Source organism: Pongo pygmaeus, chromosome 18 (assembly GCF_028885625.2).
Source record: "Pongo pygmaeus isolate AG05252 chromosome 18, NHGRI_mPonPyg2-v2.0_pri, whole genome shotgun sequence".
NCBI lineage: Eukaryota > Metazoa > Chordata > Mammalia > Primates > Hominidae > Pongo > Pongo pygmaeus.
In genome coordinates, this window is record NC_072391.2 from 10,651,141 (window position 1) to 10,676,478 (window position 25,338).

General features: G+C 45.0%; 1 protein-coding gene across 5 annotated transcripts in view; it reads right to left on the reverse strand.

Annotated features, from left to right (window-relative positions):
* Positions 1–2,196: 2,196 nt before the first annotated feature.
* The window catches only part of USP7 (ubiquitin specific peptidase 7), a 70,073-nt gene continuing 46,931 nt past the window's right edge, over positions 2,197–25,338 (reverse strand). For 3 of the 5 annotated variants that reach the window (XM_054452496.2, XM_054452497.1, XM_054452498.1), the window contains exons 9-31: positions 24,924–25,004; positions 24,733–24,823; positions 20,191–20,273; positions 17,768–17,877; positions 15,849–16,005; positions 14,601–14,745; positions 13,866–13,996; positions 12,661–12,795; positions 11,785–11,886; positions 11,488–11,593; positions 10,556–10,648; positions 10,404–10,471; positions 9,945–10,045; positions 9,010–9,163; positions 8,523–8,590; positions 7,933–8,041; positions 7,762–7,839; positions 6,434–6,534; positions 5,061–5,160; positions 4,451–4,570; positions 4,207–4,278; positions 3,973–4,063; positions 2,197–3,531 (exon numbers count right to left, since the gene is read on the reverse strand). In XM_054452496.2, the coding sequence (XP_054308471.1) occupies positions 3,425–3,531; positions 3,973–4,063; positions 4,207–4,278; positions 4,451–4,570; positions 5,061–5,160; positions 6,434–6,534; positions 7,762–7,839; positions 7,933–8,041; positions 8,523–8,590; positions 9,010–9,163; positions 9,945–10,045; positions 10,404–10,471; positions 10,556–10,648; positions 11,488–11,593; positions 11,785–11,886; positions 12,661–12,795; positions 13,866–13,996; positions 14,601–14,745; positions 15,849–16,005; positions 17,768–17,877; positions 20,191–20,273; positions 24,733–24,823; positions 24,924–25,004 (2,403 nt within the window). In that variant the 3' untranslated portion in view covers positions 2,197–3,424. Of the gene's footprint in view, positions 4,064–4,206; positions 4,279–4,450; positions 4,571–5,060; positions 5,161–6,433; positions 6,535–7,761; positions 7,840–7,932; positions 8,042–8,522; positions 8,591–9,009; positions 9,164–9,944; positions 10,046–10,403; positions 10,472–10,555; positions 10,649–11,487; positions 11,594–11,784; positions 11,887–12,660; positions 12,796–13,865; positions 13,997–14,600; positions 14,746–15,848; positions 16,006–17,767; positions 17,878–20,190; positions 20,274–24,732; positions 24,824–24,923; positions 25,005–25,338 lie in introns of all 5 variants that reach the window. The other 2 variants (XM_063655156.1, XM_063655157.1) reach the window with 1 other exon arrangement.

The following is a 25,338-nucleotide window of genomic DNA, read 5'->3' on the forward strand; positions in this document are numbered from 1 at the left end:
GCTTTATAGCCACAGGTGGCCAGAAGCTCCACTGTGACAAAGTTCTGGTGAACACGACTGGGTGAGAACAGGGTGGTAGCAAGGCTGGCCGGAAACACTACCCATTACTCCCTCACACAAAAGCCTTAGGGATGTAGTCCAATGGGGTTGGCAAGGCCTGGTTGTTATCTTGACTCCCCTCCTTCCCAGGGGACCTACCTACACCACTAGGAGGTAGTGACTCAGCTATCTCATCTGAAGCTCTCTTGGCCCAAGAGGCCCTTATAGCAAGCCATGATGACAGTTCATTTCCTGCAATCCAGGGTTGGTAAACCTACAAAAGGGGTTTTTAAAAACGAAGCTTTGTGGGACAGCCTCGCCACTCAATTGTTGTCTAGGGCTGTGTTCATGCTATGTTGGCAGAGCTGAGGGTCCCAACAGAGACCATCACACAATACCTACTCTCTGGCCTTTTACAGAAAGTTTACCAACCCTGACCCTAGCATAAGCCCAAACCACAAGAGAGATGTCTTACTCACACACCTCGCCTTAGTAATTCAAGGAATCTTCAGGTGCTATGGCTTTGAGACGGAGTCTCCCTCACGCTGTCACCCAGGCTGGAGTGCAGTGGCACAGTCTTGGCTCACTACAACCTCTGCCTCCTGGGTTCAAGTGATTCTCTGGCCTCAGCCTCCAGAGTAGCTGGGACTGCAGGTCTCTGCCACCAAGCCCAGCTAATTTTTGTTTTCAGTAGAGAGAAGGTTTCACCATACTGGCCAAGCCGGTCTTGAACTCCTGACCTCAAGTGATCCACCCATCTCAAGCCTCCCAAAGTGCTGGGATTACAGGTGTGAGCCACCGCATCTGGCCCAGGTGCTATAGGTTTTAGCCCATTTGCTTTAACTGTGAAGGTGGTTTCAGAGTTGAGACTTTAAACTACTCACAATTTCCATCCCTGGCACCATAAACATTTGCCTCACAGCAAATGAGGGACGTTATGTATGACGCCAAATGTCCTTGCCGTCTCGTGAAAGAGAAGCTGGGTTAGGGCCTCCATCAGGAAGCGATGGTGTCTAGACGCGGCTTCTCGCCACTGTCACGGCACCCACGTTGCAGGGGACTCTGCCAGGTCCCATAGTGTCTCCCTTGGGCTTTGCTCACAGCGTGAGCCACCGTGCCTGGCTGCTCTTCTCATTTTGAAACAAGACTGCTTCAGCTCGCTGCTCTTGTGTGTGAGGGCGCGGGAAGGGCCACTGTCACAGCAGGCCCTCGCCGTCACGCAGTGGTTTTCAGGGCTCCCCGCTGTGAAGACTCCGAATGCTGTCAACAGATGGCATCCACACCCCACAGAGGGAGAGGACACAATAATCCCAGGGGTTACAGTGAGGCCGGAGAAGGGGAGTTCATTTTTCTTTAAAATTTCAGCTTGTTTCCCCAAAACTAGTTTAACAAACTCAAACTCCTGACACTGTAACTGCGAGTGAGTGGAAAAGGGAACGCGGCACACGACGGAAACATTACAACACGTTCTTTGGAAAAAGAGTCATTTAATATCTTAAGGGAGAGTAGGAACTTTCAGTTACCTAAGACTACAGCCAACCCCCAGCCCAGAACAAAAAAAAGACACCTTAATGTTCGTTCAAACACAAACCCACAGCGAACGGCTCTCGCACCCCTGCTCTAACTCCTCTTTCTGGGGGAGGAAGGACGGAAGGGCCAGGTCCCCGGGGACCCTCACTCCCTGCTTTCTATCACACGGGTCACAAGGCAGCTCTCAGAGCAGAAGGCACACACACTGCAGTGGAAGTTGAGAAAGGAAGTCACTCCAAGGTACACACTGGCCCAGAGACCAGGAAACCGTGCCACGGAGCTGGAAGGCAAGGCCGATGGGACGGTGCGAGGACCACGCCCACGACAGCGCCTGCCGCCCCAAGGGGCCTCGTGACACATCAGGTCACATCTCCAGTCACCTTATTTGTACACAGTTCTCTCCTGGAAAACCTTTTATTTCTTAAGAGTAAATGTGACTAGTTAGAAGCAAAAAAAAAAAAAAAAAAAAAAAAAAAGAAGAAACAAAAACAAGAGACCCTGCCCCCGCAAAACAGAGTTAGAAGGAAAAGTACATCTCAGTAAAACCTTGTTACAAATGCCAAGGTTTCCCAGGCCTGTTTCCAGGGAGAGTAGAAATCTTCCTCCACTTCCACGTCACTCACTGAATTGTAATTTTTATAGAAAATTTTATTCAACATACAACATTTTCCAGCAAAAAGGCAATATACAGGAAGAGTTGGTGTACACTGCTCCCACAGAAACAACCCAAAAAATACCGGAAAAGGATGAAAAATAAGAGTGATTTGCTGATTCTATTTTACTGCACTCAAAACTAGACACGCAGCTGGCATTAGCTCCAAAATAAAAAGAAACGGCGCTGGGACCGAAATAAAACTACACACAATGAATATCAACATCAGTGAAATTCACTTGCAGACTCACCCAACAAAAAGGAACCTCCTCCCAGTGGCAAATTGTACATGTTCATTCATTAAATATACAATTTCATTTTTCCTTTTTTTTTTCATTTTTAACTTTTTTACAAAGTCGACAGCTTACTAACCACTAGTGAGCATGCCCTCTTGCTAAAAGGCTTTCTTGTTGTCTGTTCCACTTTACCGAAATTCTGTTTATAATTCTTTCACCTGCTCGTATGAACTGTTGAGATCGTAAGTCTGCCAAGGCAGCAGAGTAAACCTTAATTGAATTTAACAATGTTCTCGATTTAATAAAAAGACCCCCACAATGTCTGTTCGGACTGTATTCAGTGCATCCACTTTGCAAAGGGGCTGCAGACAGTAGTGGCTGACGAGGTGAGACGAGTTTATTAAAAAGCCCCCAGGCAGCTGGAGGAGGAGAACCCGAGGAAGGGCTGACAATGCACACAATGAAGGGAAGAGCGCTATTTATTAGGTTGTGAGTTTCTCTGTTTTGCCTTTACAGATGCACAAAAGGTCATTGAAAGTATAACTGAAGGAAATAGGTCAGACGAGCCTAAACACAAGACTTTCTAGCTGCAGGGCTGGTGCACGGGACCCCAGGAAGGCAGCCGAGCCACTTGTGCCCACTAGGGACAGCCCAGAGACCTTGAGCCAGGGACCCCCGATCCACTAACCTCTTCTCCCCCATTGCGATGACAGTTGCCTTGCACTGTGGTTACCATAAAATAACTCTCATTGGCATCCAAGCTTTATAAAAACACCTTCATTTTGCTCAAAAAGGGCAGTCAATAGATACAGAGAAGCCAAACTGAACAGCCTCAATAAAATAAAATTAACACCAGCAGCGAATCCTCTTGCTGAAGACTTCGGCTAGAGGGCACGTGCACCAAAGTTCTAGGCTGTTAAGGGGCCACCCACACACCGTCCTCGCCTTGAACACACCAGCTTGGAAATCAGTTATGGATTTTAATGGCCTTTTCAAGGTAAGTGTAGCGACTCCTCTTTGGGGCTTTGTTGAAGTGGTCGAGCCCTAGCCAAGGCCGAGGATGAGACATATTACCTGGTGGGGATGAAGAAAAGCAAGTGAGGCCACAGAGCAGCCCTGGAACCCCTCAGCGGGGTGGTGGCCAGTGAGGCATGCATCCCCGTGGCTCCCCAAGGGTAAGTTCGCAGGGAAGCCAGGACCTGAGCTGCACACCCACCTGGAGCTAAGGAGGCCCACACCCTGACTGCACCTCAGACCCACTGCCCTCACAACCCTGAGTCTCAATCACCCTGCACACACGTCCAAGCTTCTCTCCTTGAAGAACTCACAGGTTACAAAGGATGTAAGGATCTGTTAAGAACTCGGAGGTTACGGAATGCTATTGCTCCTGGTTCCACAGGTCGCCCAGTGGAGAGAGAAGAGCTGGCACTTGACCCTGGGGCTGCCCCTCCCAGCCCCAGACCACTTGTTTCTTAGTGTGAAACCCACACCATCCCCCAGGGGGAGAACCCTTACCGGGCTGTGGCTCAAAGTCTTTCAAATTTACTTCATACTCGTCTTCATTTATGTACTGGTGTCGGCCCATCATTACAATTGCAAATTTAAACTAAAAGAAAAAAAATTAAAACTCCTCCGTTATTTCTGTATATCAGCAAAACTCACATCTCTGGCAAAAAAGCCTAGGCCGCTATGCTAGGCAAGGCTTGAGCCTGTGGCCCGCCAAGCCCCCAGGAGGCCCCAGCTGCACACCTTCTCAAACTCCTTCTCCTGGATGTCCAGTAGGCTCTGGATTCGCTTCATCACTTCTCGAAAATGCTCGCCCTGGAATGGCAAAGGACACGTGCTCACACAGGCAGTCCCAGCACCCCCAGGCCACACCACGTGGCAGCTGCCAAAACCAACGCCCAACCCCAGCAGGAGCGCAGATTCGGCAACAGCGGCCACTCAAATGCTCCAGGTTTTGATGCGAGCCACACGGCCAACAACATCATACCTGGTGTATCCTCAGCAAAAACGGGATTCCGAACGTTCCGAAGACCTCTTTGTGGAAATGCGCCACTGTGACAAGCATCTCATTCTCTTTGTCTATGTCCACCTGGTCCAAAGGGATTTCCTGGGGACACGGACGACAGACAGAGTTCTGTAAGTGCAAGTGACGTGGTCAAAGTGTCCACATCTCAATTCTCACACTACTCTAATCCGGAGGGTAATGCCTGTTTTTGCTAAAAAATGCCACACCTAGATCCAGCCAGAGTGATGGGCACTCATGGGAGTCTCAGCCAGAAGATATCCAAGTTTCTTCCCCCTCCCCCAAAAAACTGAATTTTAAGAGGCCGAATACTGTATTACCCCAGTTCCTGTGGAAATGTCAACAGCTCTAAATTCAAGTGATCCACAGTTTCTGTCTGGACTGCGTTGGTAACCCAAACTGAGGACTAATTTCTGTGCAAGAACACTGTAGGTCCACTCATGGAATCATATACCTCGATTACTGGTACAAAAACACAGACCAAGCTACTTGTACAACTTGCTGTGATATTTAAATATGCAGCAGATGGGGCTCGTGAATTCTCTTTGGTGCCAACAGTGTCAGGGACAGATACCTCTATTCGAAACGTCCGGCTCGTTGCAGGAGATAAACATTCTAATAGTTCATCTTCTTGATGAACACCAATGATTTTGTAGCTTACAATTTCTAGCAGCCTGAACAGAGAGGAAAAAAAAAAATAGGACAAAATGAAGTATATATATTCACATAAAAATAAAATGGTTTTCTAGAAAGAAAGAAAGTTACCACGATATGCTTGTCTTTTTTTTTTTTTTTTTTTTGAGACAGTCTCACTCTGTCGCCCAGGCTGGAATGCAACGGGCATGGTCTCGGCTCACTGCAACCTCCGCCTCCCGGGTTCAAGTGATTCTTCCACCTCAGCCTCCCGAGTAGCTGGGACTACAGGTGCGTGCCACCACACCGGGCTGATTTTTGTATTTTTAGTAGAGACGGGGTTTCACCATGTTGGTTAGCCAGGATGGTCTCGAACTCCTGACCTCGTGATCTGCCCGCCTCGGCCTCCCAAAGTGCTGGGATTATAGGCGTGAGCCACCATGCCCCCAGCCTTTTTTTTTTTTTTTTTTTTTTTTAAGAGGATCTGAAATATCAGAAACAGAGACTAGGGGCAAGGCACGGAGAGGGGGTCCCCTCGAAGCATAAGATTAAAGGGCTCTGCTGGACAAAGTGGAAGTGGCCACATTTGGGCACAGAGATGTACAGACTGGGCCTCCAAAAGTTGTGTAAACCTCTCCCACAAGGAATTCACATTCAGCTGATTGAGGCGTTTTCCTCACTTACTCTTATTAGGTAACAGATTAGGGTCTCACTGGTTAATAATTGTTTTATTAAAACTAAAGAAAGTTTGGGAACCAAATGGCCCCAAAAGCCATTTGTCCTCCAAGCGACTACAGGGGAAAGTAGTGAGAATCATGCCCATCTCTCTGAAATAAACAATCAATTCAGGGGCTTCTTTCTACAGCCCAAATGTTGGCTAGATGGATCAGAAGTGACTCAATCTGTCAAATACAAAATCAGGAGTCACCCTTTCCAGTTTCAGTTCGTCATTCAAATGGAATCATATCCTTCCTCTGTTTGGCTTTTCTATGGGAATTGCGCCTTTTTACTACAGCTAATGTTATCAGAAGACACAAGGGGAAGGAGGAAAAACATGGCTTAATTGTGAAACACGCATAACCCTCTGCACCACACGGGCTTGAGGGTTACCCCTGAGACTTGAAAACCTGGAGCAACACTGGGTCTGTGTTGGGCTTCTGTGCAACTGTCTTTGCAATGGAGGCACACCCCACTGAGTCTGGGAATGATGCACATGGATCCCGGCTGGGTGATTTCCACCAACGCAACTGCAGAGGTCAGCGTTACTGCCACCCCTAAACTAACCATCCACAATTGGGCTCAAGAAATACTTGCCTAAGTTTCCCTGATGCTTTCTCCCCAAGCTCCACGGCCTTTTTACATTCTTCTAACAGGTCCCGGACACACCCATGCTTGTCTGGATATAGTGTTATTTCCTAAGTAATGAAAAGATAAAATAAGTGCTTTCAAGAAAGCATAAAAGGTCTGCTACCACAAAGGAAGAGAGGAGAAAGCTGCATCATTGTTCTCAACTGTCCCCAGCTGGCCCCCACGTTCTTGCTCTCATTCCCACCCCAACTCCCTCATCTGTAAATTCACTCACAGTGAGAACACTGGCCCTAATCTAGAACCAACCAAATACTAACAGGAGGTTAACAAAAGTAGCCTTGATGCAAAAAGCCTGTCATTTACAGAACACCTTCTCAGGAAATGATCCCGAGCGTCACCCAGGGCCTTCCCAACTCTCAGCACAATGAGAAAGGAATGCTGGTCCAGATACAAGACCAGAGGCAGACTGTGGGCCTTCAGGGAGCTCAATTCTACAAAGGTGAGGCTATTTATGTCTCGAATTTTCCCTCTATACTTGTAGAGCTAGAAAGGGTGAGAGATCTGGCATCCAAATAGGCACGCAGACTTTTTTGAAGAACTACCTAATGCCTGTAATGCCAACACTCTGGGAGGCCGAGGCAGAAGGATGCCTGAGCCCGGGAGCTCAAGACCAGTCTGGGCAATATAGTGAGACCCTGTCTCTACAAAAAAATATATACATATATAAACGAGCTGGGCGTGGTAACATACACCTATAATCCTAGCTACTTGGGGGGCTGAGGTGGGAGAATCACTTGAGCCCAGGAGGTCTAGGCTGTCGTGGGCTGTGATGGTGCCACTGCACTCCAGCCTGGGTGACAGAGCGAGACCCTGTCTCAAAAAAGAACCATCTAAAATGTGGCTGGGTGTGTCTTCTGTTTGGAGCAAGCATGTGACACTGGAGCTGTCTACACTAGCAGCTTGGGGAGTAAGCGCAGAGTCAAGGACTGCTCCATTCACAGGCCTGCTGGACTCCCTGAGATCAGGCCGCGGCAGGAATAGCTGGAGAAGAATCCTCCCCCTCAGCCAAGTGGCAATGCGCAAGCATCACAGTGGGACCCAGAAGGGAAGGGCTGGCTGCTGAATGGTTCCTTAGCTCAACATGTGATACACGAGGCCTCAGGAGGTCTTGCCAGGAGGCAGGAAAGACTGGCCCAGGGCTCCCCCAGCCCCGATCATGTGCTGTTGTTGGGAGTGTTTTTCTTTGATGTCTTAGTTTTCAATGTCTGGGGACAGGTAGAAACAATAAGCAAGTTCCAATAAAAATTAAAATTCATTGTATTAAAAAAACTTACCTCTTCCCTAAATTGGCTGTTTAACCATATACATTTAAAACTTCGCCTGTTCTCAAAGTCTGTGATTTTCATCTTAAGCTATTAAGAAGAGAAAGATTCACATCAGATACCGTCACCAAAACCCCAAGCCTTCTCTTTATGACCCACAGTTACATTAATTTGGACTCATACCTGCTGATAGTAAAGTTTCTTAGGTTGTCTAGGCTTGAAGAACTGTAGAAGATCTCTTAAAGTACCTTCATAATTATGTCTAAGAGGATTACCTGGGCCATCCCTATAACTACACAAGAAAACAGCATATAAATAAATGACTTGTTTATTTGCCTAAAAACAAATATCTGTGAGTGAGCATAAAAGCAAACCGCTGGCCTTACACCTGGTCTTGAAATTTGGACCTAGCATGGGGTTTAACTTAATACTCCTGTTTCCCAAGAACTAAGTCCCACTCGCTGTCACACTTGAATGCTCTCTGCAGTAGTGACAAAACACACAGCAGCCTGGCAGGACTGACCAGCTGGACACATGGGAGATGCACTGAGGATGTATCTAAAGTCAGTCTGGCTTTGGATGAGGCTGTCAATTATTTTAACATCTCAGAGTAATGTGGTCAAGATGTGAGTGGTGACAATTCTGAAACTAAGCAAGAAATGGCATGTCAGGTGAAATGGCGAGCTAATTATTAAAATTAGTTCCAAGATGTTTCAATGAACTGTGGAAAGCATGCAGTCAAGACCAAGCAAGTGTCCGCGCATGTGACTTACCCTTGAGACTTGAAAAACTGGAGCAACATTGGATCTGTGTTGAGCCTCTGTGCAACTGTCTTTGCAACCTGAGACACAGAAAGGAAGGTTCACATTTTGGGGAAAAATTGAAACTTGGTCATAAACTTCATGATTAATTACTTAAAATGTGCTATGAGCAGCCTGAATTTAAATTCCCTAGAAATTCATTACACAGGAATAAACTATATTATTCCTTAATGAATCACCATGGGAGTAGCATATCTGATGAAGATAACTTTTTAAAGGGTTTTCACTTTTAATGGTGAGGTCTACAGGTTCTTTTCTGATGGCGATTATTCTAGCTCCCATGGCAATATCAGCCTGAATCCACTTCAGTGGGAGATTTCCTCGGGCATAGCCCCTTCTGAACCAAAACCATGAGATAGCTTCTTCAACAAGCATTTTAAGAAAGAAATTTGTCTTTCTGGAGTGGGATCTGAAGAGGAAAGGAGCATTTATTAAATACCTGAAAATAATTCATTCTATTTGATAACGTAACCACAAATCCAGGATCATTAGGGATTGTTTTATCACAGAAAATGACATCAACGCGGTGGTAGAGATCTCGGAAATACTCCTTTGCGGTGGGTAATTCACTGTTATCATTTTCAGGGTCATCCCTGGTGGAGGGAGAAAGTTTGCAGTCTGAATCAAAGTCCATGGCAGAGGGTAGCTGGTAAAAATGGCATCATCTTTTACACAACAGTGACACCAACAGGGCTCTCTTGCAAGATAAATTCAGGTTCCCCTTTGAGGGGGCCAGGCATCTGCCTGAGCTCCCTCTGTAAGCGAGGCAAGTATGCATGGGGATGCACTGAGCCAGGCGCAATGTAGTGGCTTTACATTCTCATCCCACTGCAAAACAAAACCCCCTTAGGTAACAGCATCTGCTCTCCTCTACAGGAGCAGACTCAGACGCACTGTCTTGCCCACAGACCTGACAGGTGGTGGAGCCCAGTCTCTGACCGTGAGTCAACAAACCTGGGCTTTCGTGTGCCATCGAGCCGCTTTCAGACACTGAGTGTCTAAGACCAAAGACTGGCTGGTTTACATGAAGACAGACTGAAATGAATTACCCAGGTAGGTACATTCTAAGGAGTTTCGATTTCATAAATCTTAGGGGAAGGAAGCAATTGTTCCCACTCTGCTAACAGTTGCCACGTGCGCTTGAGACATTTTAAGGAATTTTTAAGGAATTGAGAAGAGCTTTATGAGATGAAAATGTTCACCACACCTAATTTCAAAACCCAGAGAAAGCCTCTCAACAGAGTTACATTAAAAAAACAAAAACAAAAACAAAAACGTGGCTCAGGATCTAGGTACAAGTGTTTCTTGGTTCTACAACTTAAAAAAATCCTGAAATTAGTACGAAAGTGATACAATCCTTCACAAAGTACATACTTCTGAAATACTATGATGTCACCATCCATTAGTTCATCAAGGGCTTTATCAAGAGACACGTCATAGTCCTGAATTCTCTCTGTTAAATTCGGTTTAACTTCCTACAGTGAAAGATATAAAATTGTTACATTGCAAAGGTTGTCTAACGTTTAATATGGCCAGATAGTCTTCCATGTACTTAAGTGTTTTCTCTACACCCAATTCTATCCACCTTTTAAGTTAAAATGTTAACGGGAAAAGCTAAATGAATAAATCCACAAATATGTAACAATCAGATTTGATTCTAAAACAGGTTAAAAAAAAAATCACAAATCTAAATATGTCATTCTCAAGATCATCTGAGGCTCTGAGTTAGCTGGTAGACCTAACACTGTAACAAATTCGGGGTAAAAAGAACAAACAAAACCCTCCACAAACTACTAAGAATATACTAATTATGGAAAAATAAACCATCCAAACCTCATAGAGGATAAGGCTAGTATCTTGAATAAATCCTGCTCTGTCACACATAACTGGGAGCAAGTCACCTAGGAGAAAGAAGATATTTTAAATGTGTAGCTGCAATGTGCTGAGCAAAATCTACTCAGAAGGTAAGTGCACGAAGGACTTACGTATTTTACAGGATATTGGTGTGTAGATATGCCCACAGTAATTCAAGCTCCGCGTTTTGGGATCATACATCTTCAAAAATAACATTACATCATCTACAAGGTTAATAAACAAGTTTTGTTAAGATCCAAACACTCAGCACAATGCTTAAAAAACAAACAAACAAACAAACAAACAAAAGAAACCAGTAAGCTGAATAGCTCAATGACAAGTGAAATGACAGCTTAAGGTACCTAAAAGTTACTTCAGATGTGGCTTATTCACGAAGCTGAGGCTATGACCGCTGAGTTTCCAAACATCAGACCCATGGAAACCCACTACATTTAGACAGTCAAGACGGTACTGAGTGCAGCAAACTTAGAATTCCTAGTTCTGAGACCTGGCACTGACTGGCTGGAAGAGCGTTGCCACGGGAAGATTGCGCAAGGTCTTGTGTCTTTGCCAGAAGTGACCACTCACAGCAATAAAAGTCTGTCATTTTTATAGCAAGGGTCAGCAAATTCCGATCCACCTGTTTTGTCGAAAGTTGTACTGGAAGACAGCCAGCCCGCTCATTTACATATTCTTTGTGGCCGCCTTAGTACAGACAGAAAGGCCTGAAACGCCTGAGATATTGCCTATCTGGTCCCTGACAGACAACGTTTGCAACCCTGCTCTTTAGCATCTGACCAACGTGATTAGCACAGCACAGCAGCTGAGACTGAAGACAGAACAGGACGGCCCCACGTGGCTGCTACTGTCTCCGGGCCTCACAGGAAACTCGCAGCCAAGTCAGTCTTATTTGACTTCATCAGGAAGTCTAGTGAGCATTTGTGGAATTGATCAACAGATCTTTCTGCAAGGGAAGAAGGCTTAACCCTGTGTGTTTAGAACAACAATCCAGGAATCCAACGCTACTGCTCTAAGTGCAGGCAGGCGTCTCGTGGGCACTTACGATCTTTATCAAACTTGGGTAAGGTCGCTCCACTAGCAGCCAGCTCGGGATCAACTGTTTCCAGGAATATTGTCCAAGGGTTTTCATTATCACTGAGCTCAATCATCTATTTCCAAAAGAGACGCTGATTTTAGAAGTCTAATGGCTTAGGTGACAGAGCGAAAAACTACAGTCAAGTACTGAAGAAAACGTCCAATTCTAGTTAAGCGGACCAAAAGGGAAACAAGCTGCACTAAGTGCAGAGGACTAACGCCTTCTGCACGGTTCCAAACCAGATACGCTATTAACAATATTTACTGTTTTATTGCCGTCGGCTTCATTATCTAACATTGCTGGCCGTTTTGTTCCATTACTCCTTGCTTGCATGGGCCACAATCGAATTTGATCTTGTGGAAATCCCTGAAAAAATATTAAGAATAGATTAAAATAAAAACACGCTCATATTTTAGTCCTCTATATTACACACACATATGTATATACATATACATATATAGTCAATGTTAAGACTGTGATCGTAGGCCAGGTGCTGTGGCTCATGCCTGTAATCCCAGCACTTTCAGAGGCCGAGGCGGGTGGATCACGAGGTTGGGAGTTCAAGACCAGCCTGGCCAACATGGTGAAATCTCGTCTCCACTAAAAATACAAAAATTAGCTGGGCATGGTGGTGGGTGCCTGTAATCCCAGCTACTCGGGAGGCTGAGGCGGGAGAATTGCTTGAAACCAAAAGGCGGAGGTTGCAATGAGCCGAGATCACGCCACTGGGCAACAAGAGTGAAACTCTGTCTCAAAAAAGAAAAAAGACTGTGATTGTAAGAAAACGAATTCTAATTCTTGCCCGGCTGATTTGGACAACTGTGACTTATCCTTCAGGATCGTATGCCCATTTACAAAAATAAAGAGGAGGTGGGGGTGCAGGGAGTGGAGTGGGAGATGAGGAAAAGGGGTGAAAACATGTCTGCAAAATCCTGTGGGTTCCCCTGTGCAGGAGTCAGGGGCTCAACGGTTTTCTTGCACTTTCTCAGGCAAGAAATGTTTCTGGGTCACACTCCTCACTATTAGGCAGTGGCTGGACACAGCACCTACCCCCAAAGGCAGTTAGTATTTTCTAGTGACACAGAAGGAAGGTGGACCTTGGGAGCCAGGGTGCGGTATGTCCACGGGACCAGTACATACCATGGTCTGAGAGAGGCTCTGAACAAACTCGGCAAGCGAGGAGTTCTTCAATACTTTGAACACAGTGTATTTCACTTTTTCTTCATCGTACATGTCATTTCCTTGGTGGCCACAAAACTGGTCCTCTGCGACTATCTGAAAATATGTATGAAAACACAGAAAAGACTTGACAACTGACAAAAAATGAGTCCACACTGAACACATTTAAACACTAAAATGCTGAAAACTCACTGTTTGTTTCAAAGAAACTTCTTCAGAAGACCAATGAAGAAAAACAGCATAAAATGACCAAAACCTAAATCAGGTATTTATTTAGAAAAGGAGGCTGTGGGCAGGGCGCAGTGGCTCATGCCTGTAATCTCAGCACTTTGGGAGGCCGAGGCGGGCGGATCACCTGAGGTCAGGAGTTCAAGACCAGCCTGACCAACATGGAGAAACCCTGTCTCTACTGAAAATACAAAATTAGCTGGGTGTGGTGGCACATGCCTGTAATCTCAGCTACTAGGAAGGCTGAGGCAGGAGAATCGCTTGAATCTGGGAGGCAGAGGTTGAGGTGAGCAGAGATCACGCCACTGCACTCAAGCCTGGGCAACAAGAGTGAAACTCTGTCTCAAAAAAAAAAAAAGAAAGAAAAAAAAGAAAAAGAAAAAGAAAAAAAGAAAAAAGAAAAGGAGGCTGTGTTTCACTGCAATAACTTAACTCACCTATAAACTGGACCTAGCTAGACAGCCAACCGTAAAACGACCTCCTCCCCTTTCTCCAACCCCCTCAGTAGTTTTTGAAGCAAACTGACGTGCACTTGATCCCTACTCTGTCTGGTGGCCTGACTTCTGACAACCAACTCTTTACTCCTGAACTGGCTCTGCCCACCACCAACAGGGCCAGGTGTTACAAATACTCAGGCAGCTGCCCAGAGCAGCTCAAGGCACGACAGTCCCAGTTTGTGTATCAGGAACTACTCTGGGACTGAGACCAAGCTCAGGAGAGCACGTGGAGCAGCTTCTCTCTGGGCAGCTGCCCTGCTGTGCAGTGACCCAAGGGTCCCAGAGGGGCGGGGACTGACCTGCACTTGTGTACGGAGATGGATGCCCTGCTGCATGGTGACCTGGGAGTCCCAGAGGGGTGGGGGCTGACCTGCACTTGCGTATAGAGATGGGTGCCCGGCTGCATGGTGACCCGGGAGTCCCAGAAGGGTGGGGGCTGACCTGCACTTGCATATAGAGATGGGCTTCCTGCCGCTCCTTCCGCTTCTGAGCCTCGATCCTTTTCTCTTCTTGTAATCGCTCCACCAACTGCTGAGGAATATCATGGTCGGTGACCGCCTGTAAAACTTCACCTGCAGGACAAAGGCATCCTCTTTGACCTCTGCAGATGGACTTTCCCCTCCTTAGTAGCTCCCGATTCTAGATCATCATTAATAAAATAATCTATTAGGCCGGGCGTGGTGGCTCACGCCTGTAATCCCAGCACTTTGGGAGGCTGAGGCAGGCCGATCACGAGGTCAGGAGATCAAGACCATCCTGGCTAACATGGTGAAACCCCATCTCTACTAAAAAAAATACAAAAAATTAGCCGGGCGTGGTGGTGGATGCCTGTAGTCCCAGCTCCTCGGGAGGCTGAGGCAGGAGAGTGGCGAGAACCTGGGAGGCGGAGCTTGCAGTGAGCTGAGATCGCGCCATTGCACTCCAGCCTGGGCAACAGAGCAAGACTCCATCTCAAAAAAAATAAAATAAAATAAAATAATCTATTAACGTGAAATTACTTGGTACCATCAGTCTGCATTGAAACGTGCAAGCCCAACCCTGCTTGTTTCTGGGCTGCTGTTAATACAGTGGAATAAGCATAAAATGTGTTTGGACAGAAAAGGATATTGGGGATTCATGGGACAAATGTCCAAGTCCACCACAGTAAAGAACAGAACAAAAGTGAACACTACTCACTCAGTTTTGATTCCCTGATATAGACTAACATGTAAGCATTAGTGCAGTGTCGAACAGACAGGTCGTCATCGTGACCCCCATAATTGTGCTCAATTGCTTCCTCTTTAGTACACCTTGACACCACGTCGTCATCAAATTTACACCACTGCAAGGAAAGCAACACACATCAGCAGCGATCAAGCACCGTGACAAGTACCTAACACTAGAAGGCAGCGTTGTTCTAAAATGTGTGAACTTCTAGGTATGCCCCTAGTTGAAAAAATATCCATGTGTATACTTACACAGGCACACAATCTGATGGTGTGCTAGGCAGGCAGCGCCTCAGGCATCCACTCATACAATTCATTAGGACCTTCGCAGTCCCTATTCAACATTCTGTGGGCACTGCTACCATTCGCCCACTGGCAATTTTTATAATCTACTCAAATAGCCCATTTTCTACTTACATTCAATCTACTGACACTACCAACTCTTTACAGAATTAAAAAGGCCATACTGAGCACACCAAATGAGAGTTCAAATTTTATCCTTTAGTTATAAAATTAAATGGGCCGTTTTATCCTATCCCATGGCATTTTATGGAATCAAGTTAAGGGCCAGACTGAAGTCAACATAGCATGTTCCTAACAGTTATCTTCCCATCTGCGTTGTGGACGCAGCCATATTAAACAGTGACAAACACTGCTGTTACAGGCACTCTTCACTGTTCCCTCGTGCTTCTCGTGTCGGGGTCCCTCCATCAAATCCCCTTGGCAAGAGCTGGGTGCTGGCCCTGTGGTCTTGGGGGTAGACTCCAAGACCCTCATCTGCCAAATGAGTATGGCGCCCTCTACACTCCCAAGAGTGGTGGTGAAGACCGCATGAGATCCCCATGAGAAGAAACAAGGGAGGACCAGGGGGCACACAGAGGGACATGCGACCAGCCAGCCTCCCTGACTGGGCCCACGGCATGGGTAATTATCCCACGAGTATTCAGAAGAAAATATAAGTGTCTCATATGACATATAAGGGATTCTGTAGGGCCCAACATTGATTACTAACACAGAGAAGCACAAATGCTAATTTACTATTTACCTTCAAATCTCAGCAATCAAATGGATGGGAAAACAGCATTTAGCAGCCAGAGAATACACAGATCAGTTAGGGGTCCCTGACAAGGTTCCGAGTAGGAACCATAAATGGCTGAAGCAGAGCTTCAGTGTTAACTTTCTGATGAGCTCGCATTCAGCCATGGGTCCCAGCACTTACTTTGCCATCCCCTTTGGGGTTTAGATAAACCACATAATGTCCACCATGATTATCTCCACTATGAACCAGGACTGCATGAAGAATATAATTTGCAGGGTCCTTAGGATCTGTTTTTTGCAAAAATTCATCAAGTGGTAACTGCTCTGGGAATTCAAACCTATTAGAAAACATTTTAAAAGAAATTCGGTATTAATTTACACACACAAAAAAATCACACTTTACAGTAAGTAAGGCCATTTAATGTATTGGCTCATCTTTAATGGGATAAGCATGAATTGCCTTGGGAAGGCCTATGAAGTACATAACTTAATCCCTACTTGATAGAAATAATTCTTCCTAGTCAACATAAATATACACTATGAATAATTTAGGGTGGGGGAATTCCAAATATATCAAGAAATGATTCTGAAGGTCCAGAGGTTGACTACTAAAGATATCTGCAAACTGAGAAACATGAAAAATCAAATTCAGAAAGACAGGTAAAAATATTTCCCACTCTGAATATTGACTTAGTTTTCATATTCTACAGACATCCTGAAATTGACTTAGTTTTAACTGGCTCTACAAATTTTGATTTACTTGACCAAATTTCACCATCGGTGTTGCAAAATTAACAGAGGCAGGAAGGCAAGTTAGACGGGTGGGGACTGGTCCCAAGCACAGCATGCAGCCGGCCTGCAATGCAGCCACCACTCAGCTCACAACCCCTGCGGCCTTCAGGAATGGTGGCCTCAAGTTGCCAAATCTTCTGATTCCTAAACAATGCCCAAATCTGAATATTTATGTGAAATCTCACAATTTAAAAAATGTTTGCCACTGGCTCCAACAGAAACAAAAACAAAGTGAGGATCCAAAGAAACATACCAACAGGTTGGAATTGGTCTGAAGGCTGCCAGTTTGTGAGTTCTGGCTAAGACAGTTTCTGACCACGGTAAAGACTGTGAATGGGTGACCAAAGGCTCAGCTGGTGGCAAGTAAAGTGATTTGATTACACTCTCCCTCAAACCTGAAGGCTGAATGACCAACCTACATTCCATACAAAGCTGGTGCTCAAACTAATCAGGATAAAAATACTGTATTCTAAATCAGATAAGGTAGTGCACATTGTCAGTCCTGCCTCTGGTATTTTAACAATCTAAAAAACTACTTGTGGCCGGGTGTGGTGGTTCATGCCAGTAATCCCATCACTTTGGGAGGCTGAGGCCGGCAGATCACTTGAGACCAGCCTGGCCAGCATGGTGAAACCCTGTCTCTATTAAAAATACAAAAATTAGCCAGGTACTTGGAAGGCTGAGGCAGGAGAATCGCTTGAGCCCAGCAGTTCAAGGCTGCAGTGAGCCATGATCATGCCACTGCACTCCAGCCTGGGAGACAGAGCAAGACTCTGTCTCAAAAACATAATAAAACAAAACAAATAAAAATAAAATAACTACTTGTAACTGGCATACAAACAACTACTTTAGCATTCTTGAAAACTCTAGCACATTCTAGAAGTTGACGCCAACTCACAGACAACAAAATATTGGAAAATCCTATTTAAACAAATACACTGAAAGTCCCCTCTGAAACAACATTTACAATCGGTCAAAATTAAATTTATTAGAAATCCTGTGAATGCCAAGATCTGTGAAGCAGAAACAGCCCCATCCTTGTGGACTTAAATCAGCCATGGCTGAGAGCAGGGCTGGGACTGGGCAAAGCATCCTGAGAGGGGAAATGGACTGGGCAGAGGTTGACCTCTGAAACTTGACATAAAATCATTCCTTTAACACTGCAGCTCTTGGGACACAGAGGTAGAAGGAAAATCTAAATAAATCAGATGTGGGACTGAAAATATAAAGACTGAGGAAAGCACTGAGACTAACCCCCTAGACCAGCATGATGATGAAGTCTTAACTTTATATCCCACTATAGATTACCTATCATTGATCTTGATATTTTGGTCCGTCTGAGGGTCATACATAAATCTCATCAGTTGTAGATGTAACACTGGTGGCAACGTTAGGAATTTCACACCTTTCTCTGCTTCCTAAACATTGAAAAAGAAATGCAAATGTAGTTACCCTCTACTTACTCCTGGAAGCAATGAAAGCAACAGCGGTTCAGCAAGATTGGAACATGTCTGGGGACTCTGGAGACAAAGGCAGGGAAGTTTAGGTGTCCATTTAGGGCATCTTTGAAATGTTTTCTTTACGTCTGTTTATGGGTCTCTTTGTTTATTAAAATAATGCTGCACCAGCACTGACTGTGAGAGATTCTCTTACCTTGGATTATATTCTAACTTGATGCCCAGCAATCAGGGAAGAAATGGTTAAGGAAATTTACACAGTCATTTGCTGCTGTATTATACAGTCATTAAACACTGTACAAATTATGGAAATCCACAGAAAAATCGTTAAATGGAAAATCAGAAAACTGGTTACAATTACGCAAGATTAGGTATGCTTATGAAATGCCCAAACAGAACAAGCAGCAATGAACACAGTAATGGGTCGGCAGGATTACAAGCTTCCTTTCCTTGGGCTCTTTGATGTTTGCATAAGAACCCATATATCACAGGGCATGCCCTTAGTGCTTATGCTTCAATCCCACTTCTAAGAAAATGTTCTGATTCGGTGTCAGCAAGGCCCTTCCCCAGCTGACTGCCGGACTCTGTGAGACAGGACACCCCAACTTCTCAACAAGCCTTCTCTGGGGACCAAGCCTTCTCTGGGGACACCAGACTCTACAGCTCTCGCCCTGCTCTATGACTGCTGCATCTTGGCCAGCTCTTTGTTCCTCAGTAAAATCAGGCTTTGCCGATCTCGACCACGGCCAGGCAGTCAGGGTATCTCACTGCACATCTGACTCACAGCTCTATTTCCAATGCAGACCTTCCTTCTGGCTGGAAACCCACCTGCCCAGCAGCCAGCGAGAGACCTGCAGGAACTGGGGACCATGACAAGGCACACCCATATGCCAAGGTTCTTTGGTGTACATGAGCTCATTTAACAAGACAGAGCTATCTCAGGAAAGACAAAAACAGACCTCAGGAGCCCACTCCACAGTGGGGAAGGGCCTGTTTTTAATACAGTCTGAAAGATAAAAGGATTCTGTCCACTGAGGCTTTGACTCAAATACATATTGCTCAACCAGACCCTAAAACATCCAGAATAGAGAACAATAATTCTTGTGAATAGACCAGAACATTTCTTCATCACACCAAGCTGCCAAAGTTCTCATTAAAAAACAACTTTCTGGATGAGCGAAGTGGCTCACACCTGTAATCCCAGCACTTTGGGAGGCTGAGGCAGGCAGATCACAAGGTCAGGGGTTCGAGACCAGCCTGGCCAATGTGGTGAAACCCCATCTCTACTAAAAAATACAAAAATTAGTTGGGCATAGTGGCGGGCGCCTGTAGTCCCAGCTACTTGGGAGGCTGAGGTAGAAGAATCACTTGAACCCAGGAGGCAGAGGTTGCAGGGAGTCGAGATCGCGCCACTGCACTCTAGCCTGGGGAACAGAGCGAGTCTCCATCTCCAAAAAAAAAAAAAAAAAAAAGGCAACTTTCTGATCTATACCTCAGTCCAACTGGACTGACATAGCAGAAGAGTACATTTGGAGCTGGCAGCTGACTACAAAATGGGTACACAGGCACCATGAACTATACATTGGCAGGCTTTGTAAGCACAGGCCAGACTGACATTTTTAATTATAAATTAGTTGAGTCAATGAGTCAAGGTTATAAGATTACAAAACAGACCCTGGATCACTGGATCCATGAGGACACTGCAGATCCAACAGACCAGCCAGACCAGCAGCCAGGAACAGTCCATTTCCCTTCATCCAAGCGGGGGGCTGGCCACCTGGTTGCCCACCGTGCTCACTGCTCTGTCAGATGCCCAGAAACCTGGGGGCCACAACCCTAGAGAACACACTACTCATTCTAAAGTCGTGATCCTCAGAAAACTAAATTCATTAAAAATACATTTAAAAATAAAGCAACACAACCTAAACACAATCCAACTCACTAAGAAATCCCACTTGTGACCAGGAGAAACTGAGGGAAAACTGGAGCAGTGACACCAGTAAGGTGAGGAACGGGGAAAGGACAAGATGCCTAAAACCCCACAAGACCCTCTGGCCTGCTGGATGTGCTTCTACAGGATAAACCAGCTGCACTCCCATCTCCCAACATCCCCCTCTCCCTCCCCATTCGATTATCCAAGAAACAGAACCCTTGTATACTCGAAATACCAGAAACACATGAAAAGGCACAAGCAATTTTTTATTTAGCAATTAAAAGAACTGAAAATAAAGAAGAAAGCTACAACAGGACACTAGCACAAAACACTCAATTTACCTGTAAGCCATGTTCCCCAGCGTCGTATTTATTGTCCCCATCGAGCTGTTCTACTGCCACATAATCCACAAATGATTCAAATACTTTAAAGAGAAAGAGAGAAAAGTCAAGTGCTAAAGCTTCATTTATAATATAGCCAACCCAGGTAAAAGTTATTTAAATCAGCATATTTAGGATTAGCAGAGAAGGTAAACAACACTAATTAAGAACAGTAACTCTCCCCCTGTAGCCAAGACTGTAGGTAAATGTGCTGTTAACACCTTTGCTCTTTGGCCAAAGGTCACTGGTATCTTTCTTAAGGACATTAAAATGACAATATGGAGGTAACAGTTAAGGTTTTACTGTTATTTGAACAAAGCACATACTGTAAAGCTATGATTATGAAGACAGCTTGGAACTGGGCAGGGTGGACAACCCCTTGGTCTCAAAAGCAGAGATGCACAAATGTGAATGGCTGGCTGATGTGACAGAACGACAAGGAAAACATCGATTTCCTCAGAGGTCAACACGGGGCGGGGTGGAAGTTGGTCCTGACATCTCCCCACCCCCACCTGTTCCAGGTGGATTGTAGATACATGGAAAAGGCAAAATAGTAAAAGGTAACAATTTTTTAGGACATAAAAAGCAAACAAGGACACACTGTATTTCCCTAAAATTAAGAATGGTAACATTAAGAGTGAAAGGAGAGCCACATGCTGAGGGACAAGCTCTCAGTCCAACACGGAACTGTATATCCAGAGTGTATGGAGAACTCTTCCTGCTCTGCTCATGAAGGAAAAAGGCAACTGCACAACACTGAAAACAGCGCTGTCATGATCCGGACGCATGCGGTACAGGACAGGGATCCCTGAAGGGACAAATGAGAGCCCCGTGATGGGCGCAGCTCTGCTGAGAGTTTACAGGCTGCAGCCCGGAGAAGGCAAACCCAGACAGAGCCAAGAAGTGAGAATCAGAGGAGCTCAAGGGAGCGGGAACCTGTTGGGCAGCGTAGCCTAAAGCAGAATGCTGCCCAGAAAGCGAGATCTGGGGATGTGCAGTTTCTTCCGAAGCTGTCAGTGAGAACTGATCAGTGAACTCGAGGAAATTACCTGGGGCAAGGAAAAGAACCAGCAAGAGGATGAGGATTGGGGGGGAACAACCTTCAGAGCTCATAACAGGCTGGGAAGTCTGTGTTCCCACCAGCCACTGTGGAAAAACCTCTGAACACCTGGGAGACTCAGCTAACAACTGAAAGGATGTGAGGACAGGTTATCCCTCAAGTAAAACCTGTTCTCCCACCTAGCAAGGCTTAAAAACAAGCCTCAAAGGAAGCAAATGATTTACAAGTCACTTATCTGTGCATAAGAGCAACGGTTAGGAATATCTAACACCCAGCAAGATAAAAACCACCATGCCTGCTGTTCAATAAAAAAGTTACCAAGCATGTGAACCAGTGCAGTGACTCAGTGGCTCACACCTGTAATCCCAGCATTTTGGGAGGCCGAGGCGCGTGGATCACCTGAGGTCAGGAGTTCGAGACCACCCTGGCCAACATGGTGAAACCCCGTCTCTACTAAAAATGCAAAAATTAGCTGGGTGTGGTGGCGGGCACCTGTAATCCCAGCTACTCAGGAGGCTGACAGAATTGCTTGAACCCAGGAGACACAGCTTGTAGTGAGCTGAGACTGCACCACTGCACTCCAGCCTGGGCGACAGAGTGAGACTCCATGTCAAAAAAAAAAAAAAAAAGAAAAAAGAAAATAAAGATTACCAAGCATGCAAAGAAGCTGAAACCACCACCCATGATGAAGAGAACAATCCTTCAATAGAAACAGATGCAGAAATCTCACAGATGACAGAATCAGTAGACAAGAGCATTATCAACTATACTTAAGTCCAAAGGAGAAGAAAGCAAGAGCATACTAAGAAGAGACACAGGGCTGGGCATGGTCCCAGGACTTCAGGAGGCCAAGGCGGGCAGATTGCTTGAGTGCAGGACCTCCAAGACTAGCCTGGCCTAACACAGCAAGACCTTGTCTCCAAATAATTATAATTAATTGATAAATACATAGAAAAAAAAAAAAAAGAAGAGACAAAGATTTTCATTTAAAAAAAATTCAAGTCAAACTTCTAAAAATAAAAAAAAGTTTTAAAAGTTTGAAAATGAAACACCACGGATGGGATTCACAGCAAACTAGACACTGCAGGCAATTAGTGAAGATCAAGACAGAGCAATAGAAACCGCAGCACAAAACCCAGAGAAAGGAGACTAGGACATCTGGAGGCTGGGGGTAATCTCAGGCAGCCAGGATCAAACAACTGAAAACCAGTGAGAAGGAAAAAACCTTGAAAGCACATGGCGGGCCGGGCGCGCTGGCTCACACCTGTAATCCCAACATCTTGGGAGGCCAAGGCGGGCAGATCACTTGGGGCCAGGAACTCGAGACCAGCCTGGCCAACATGGTGAAACCCCGTCTCTACTGAAAATACAAAAATTAGCTGGGCATGGTGGTGCATGCCTGTAATCCCAGCTACTTGGGAGCCTGAGGCAGGAGAATCACTTGAGCCCAGGAGGTGGAGGCTGCAGTGAGCCGAGATCGCACCACTGCACTCCAGCCTGGGTAACACAGCAAGACTCCCTCTCAAAAAGAGGAGAGAAGAGGGAAGAGAGAAGAGAAGAGAAGTGAAGCGAAGCATATGGGGGCTTGGGACAGAGAAACAGATGAACAGAAAGAGTAAGGACACTACAGCCCCACTTCTCAGAAATGATGCGAGCAAGAAGACGGTGGAACGTCTAACAGACCGAAGGAAGGAAACTGCCAACCTAGAAGTCTACACCGAGTTAAAATGTCTTTCACAACTGCAGATGAAATCAAATCTTTCTATGCATGCAAGGTGAAAAAACTCATCTCAGCTGACCTGCACTAAATGATTCCTAACGAGAATCCATATCCAAATTAAAAACGGAGGAGCACTGCAAGCTGTCAATATGCGGGTCAACATAAAGCACTTCCCCTCCTCCCTCTTTTTATTTGATTTTACTTTCTTGAGACAGGTACTTGCTCTGTTGCCCAGGCTGGAGTGCAGTGGCACAATCATGGCTCGCTGCAGACTTGAACTCCAGGGCTCAAGCTATCCTCCCGCCTCAACCTCGAGTAGCTGGGACTACAGGTGCATGCCACCACGCCCAGCTAATTTTTGTATTTTTTGTAGAGATGGAGTCTCACTATGTTGCCCAGGTTGGCCTCAAACTCAGGGTTCAAGCAATCATCCCGCCTCAGCCTCCCAAAGTGCTGAAATTACAGGCATGAGCGACCACACCCATCCTCCCCCTTATTTTAAATATTTCTTTAAAAGAATGACTATAAATCAGTTAACGAAAAAAAAAAGAAGCCAATACTAAAATTGTTAAAGTATTTAAACAAGCTTTTATAAAGGAAGACATCCAAATTGCCAATAAGCATTTGAAAAGGTAAGAACAACCTCAATGATCTTCAAGGAAATACAAACTAAAATGTAGATAGCACTATATTCCCACCAAAATCTTTCAAAGTCTGGCAACTGACAGCTCCAGTGTGGGTGTGGAGCAACTGCAACTCTGACACCTTGCTGATAACTGTGAAATTGATAAACCACTTTGGGAATCTTGCTAACTTTATCCATCAAGCTGAACATATGCACACCCTACAGGTCAGTAATCCTCTTCCTCCAAATGCAAACAGGCATTAAGAATGGTCAATCTGCCTTATGCCTAACCACCTCAAATGGAGACCAACCCAAATATCAATCAAAAGAAGAAAGATTTCAAAAATTTTGTGGTATATTCTCAAAATGCAATATTATAAAGCAACAAAAATGATCAAACTATGAATACTCCCAGCGTGGATGTATCTCATGAATGTGCTGAGCAAAAGAAATCAGACACAGGCTGGACATGGCAGCTCATGTCTAATTCCAGTGCTTTGGGAGCCCAAGGCAGGAAGGTTGCTTAAACCCAGGAGTTCAAGACCAGCCTGAGCAACAAAGCGAAACCCCGTCTCTTAACCCAAAAAAAAAAAAAAAAAAAAAAAAAAAAAAAAATTAGCGGGGTGTGGTGGCACACGCCTGTGTTCCTAGCCACCGGGGAAGCTGAAGCAGGAGGATCGCTTGAGTCCTGGAGTTCGAGGCTGCAGTGAACTATGGTTGCACCCCAGCCTGTACAGCACAACAAGACCGTATCTCAAAAAACAACAGCAAAATAAACAAACAAATACATCCTACTACAAGGTTCTATTTAAACAGACACCTAAAACATGCAAAGTTAACCTAGGATGTTAGAAGTCCACGTGGTGGTTTCCTGTGAGGAGAGGGAGGTGGTGGCTGGGAAGGGCTGTGGGAGGGCTGGCCAACACTAGGGCTGGGTGGAGGTGACAAGCCTGTTTTCACCCAGTGAGCTGTTTGCTTAAGATCTGAGCCATTCTCTGTGTTTAGACTATTTAAAAAAACATCACTTGTGTAAACGAAACATTAAAACACAATAGAAATCATCAAAAGATCATGCCATTAGATACACACAACACTTACTATTTTTCTTTCCTTTGATACTTAGCTGGATATCATAATAATCTTCTCTTCTATCAGACCGATAGTCTACTTCTTTACACTGGATATAGGACTGCAAATAAGGAAAGTAAAAGTGGTTTAACTAGTAATAGTCAAAAAATTCACATTCTAAAACCTTTAAAAATCATCTTTTAGAACTGGTAGCCACATACCACCATTTTGCCGCGGAATAATTTGGGTATGGTGCCCTCTACACAGGTGCCTTTCATCTTATTTTCCACATTATCAAGCAACTGAAAAAGAATGTTTTGGCTTTACAAAAAGTTTTTTGTACTTAAGTAATATATACAGTAATTTTATAATTGACTAGAAATATCAATGTTCAAAGAAGTTGTAGACTATAAAAATATGACCTCTGGCATGCAATTATCAAAAACATACAAAATCTTCTTTCTTGGTTGGATTTTTACAAACATCTCTACATGCAACAGTTGAGGTTAACCTTTTATACAGCCTTTGGAATAAATTAGTAATCTGTAGTGCCTTTAGAAGCATTTTTATATTTTTTACCTCTGTGGAAAAGCATGTAAAATTGTTCACTAAACTTAACTCGTAATGGTCCACACC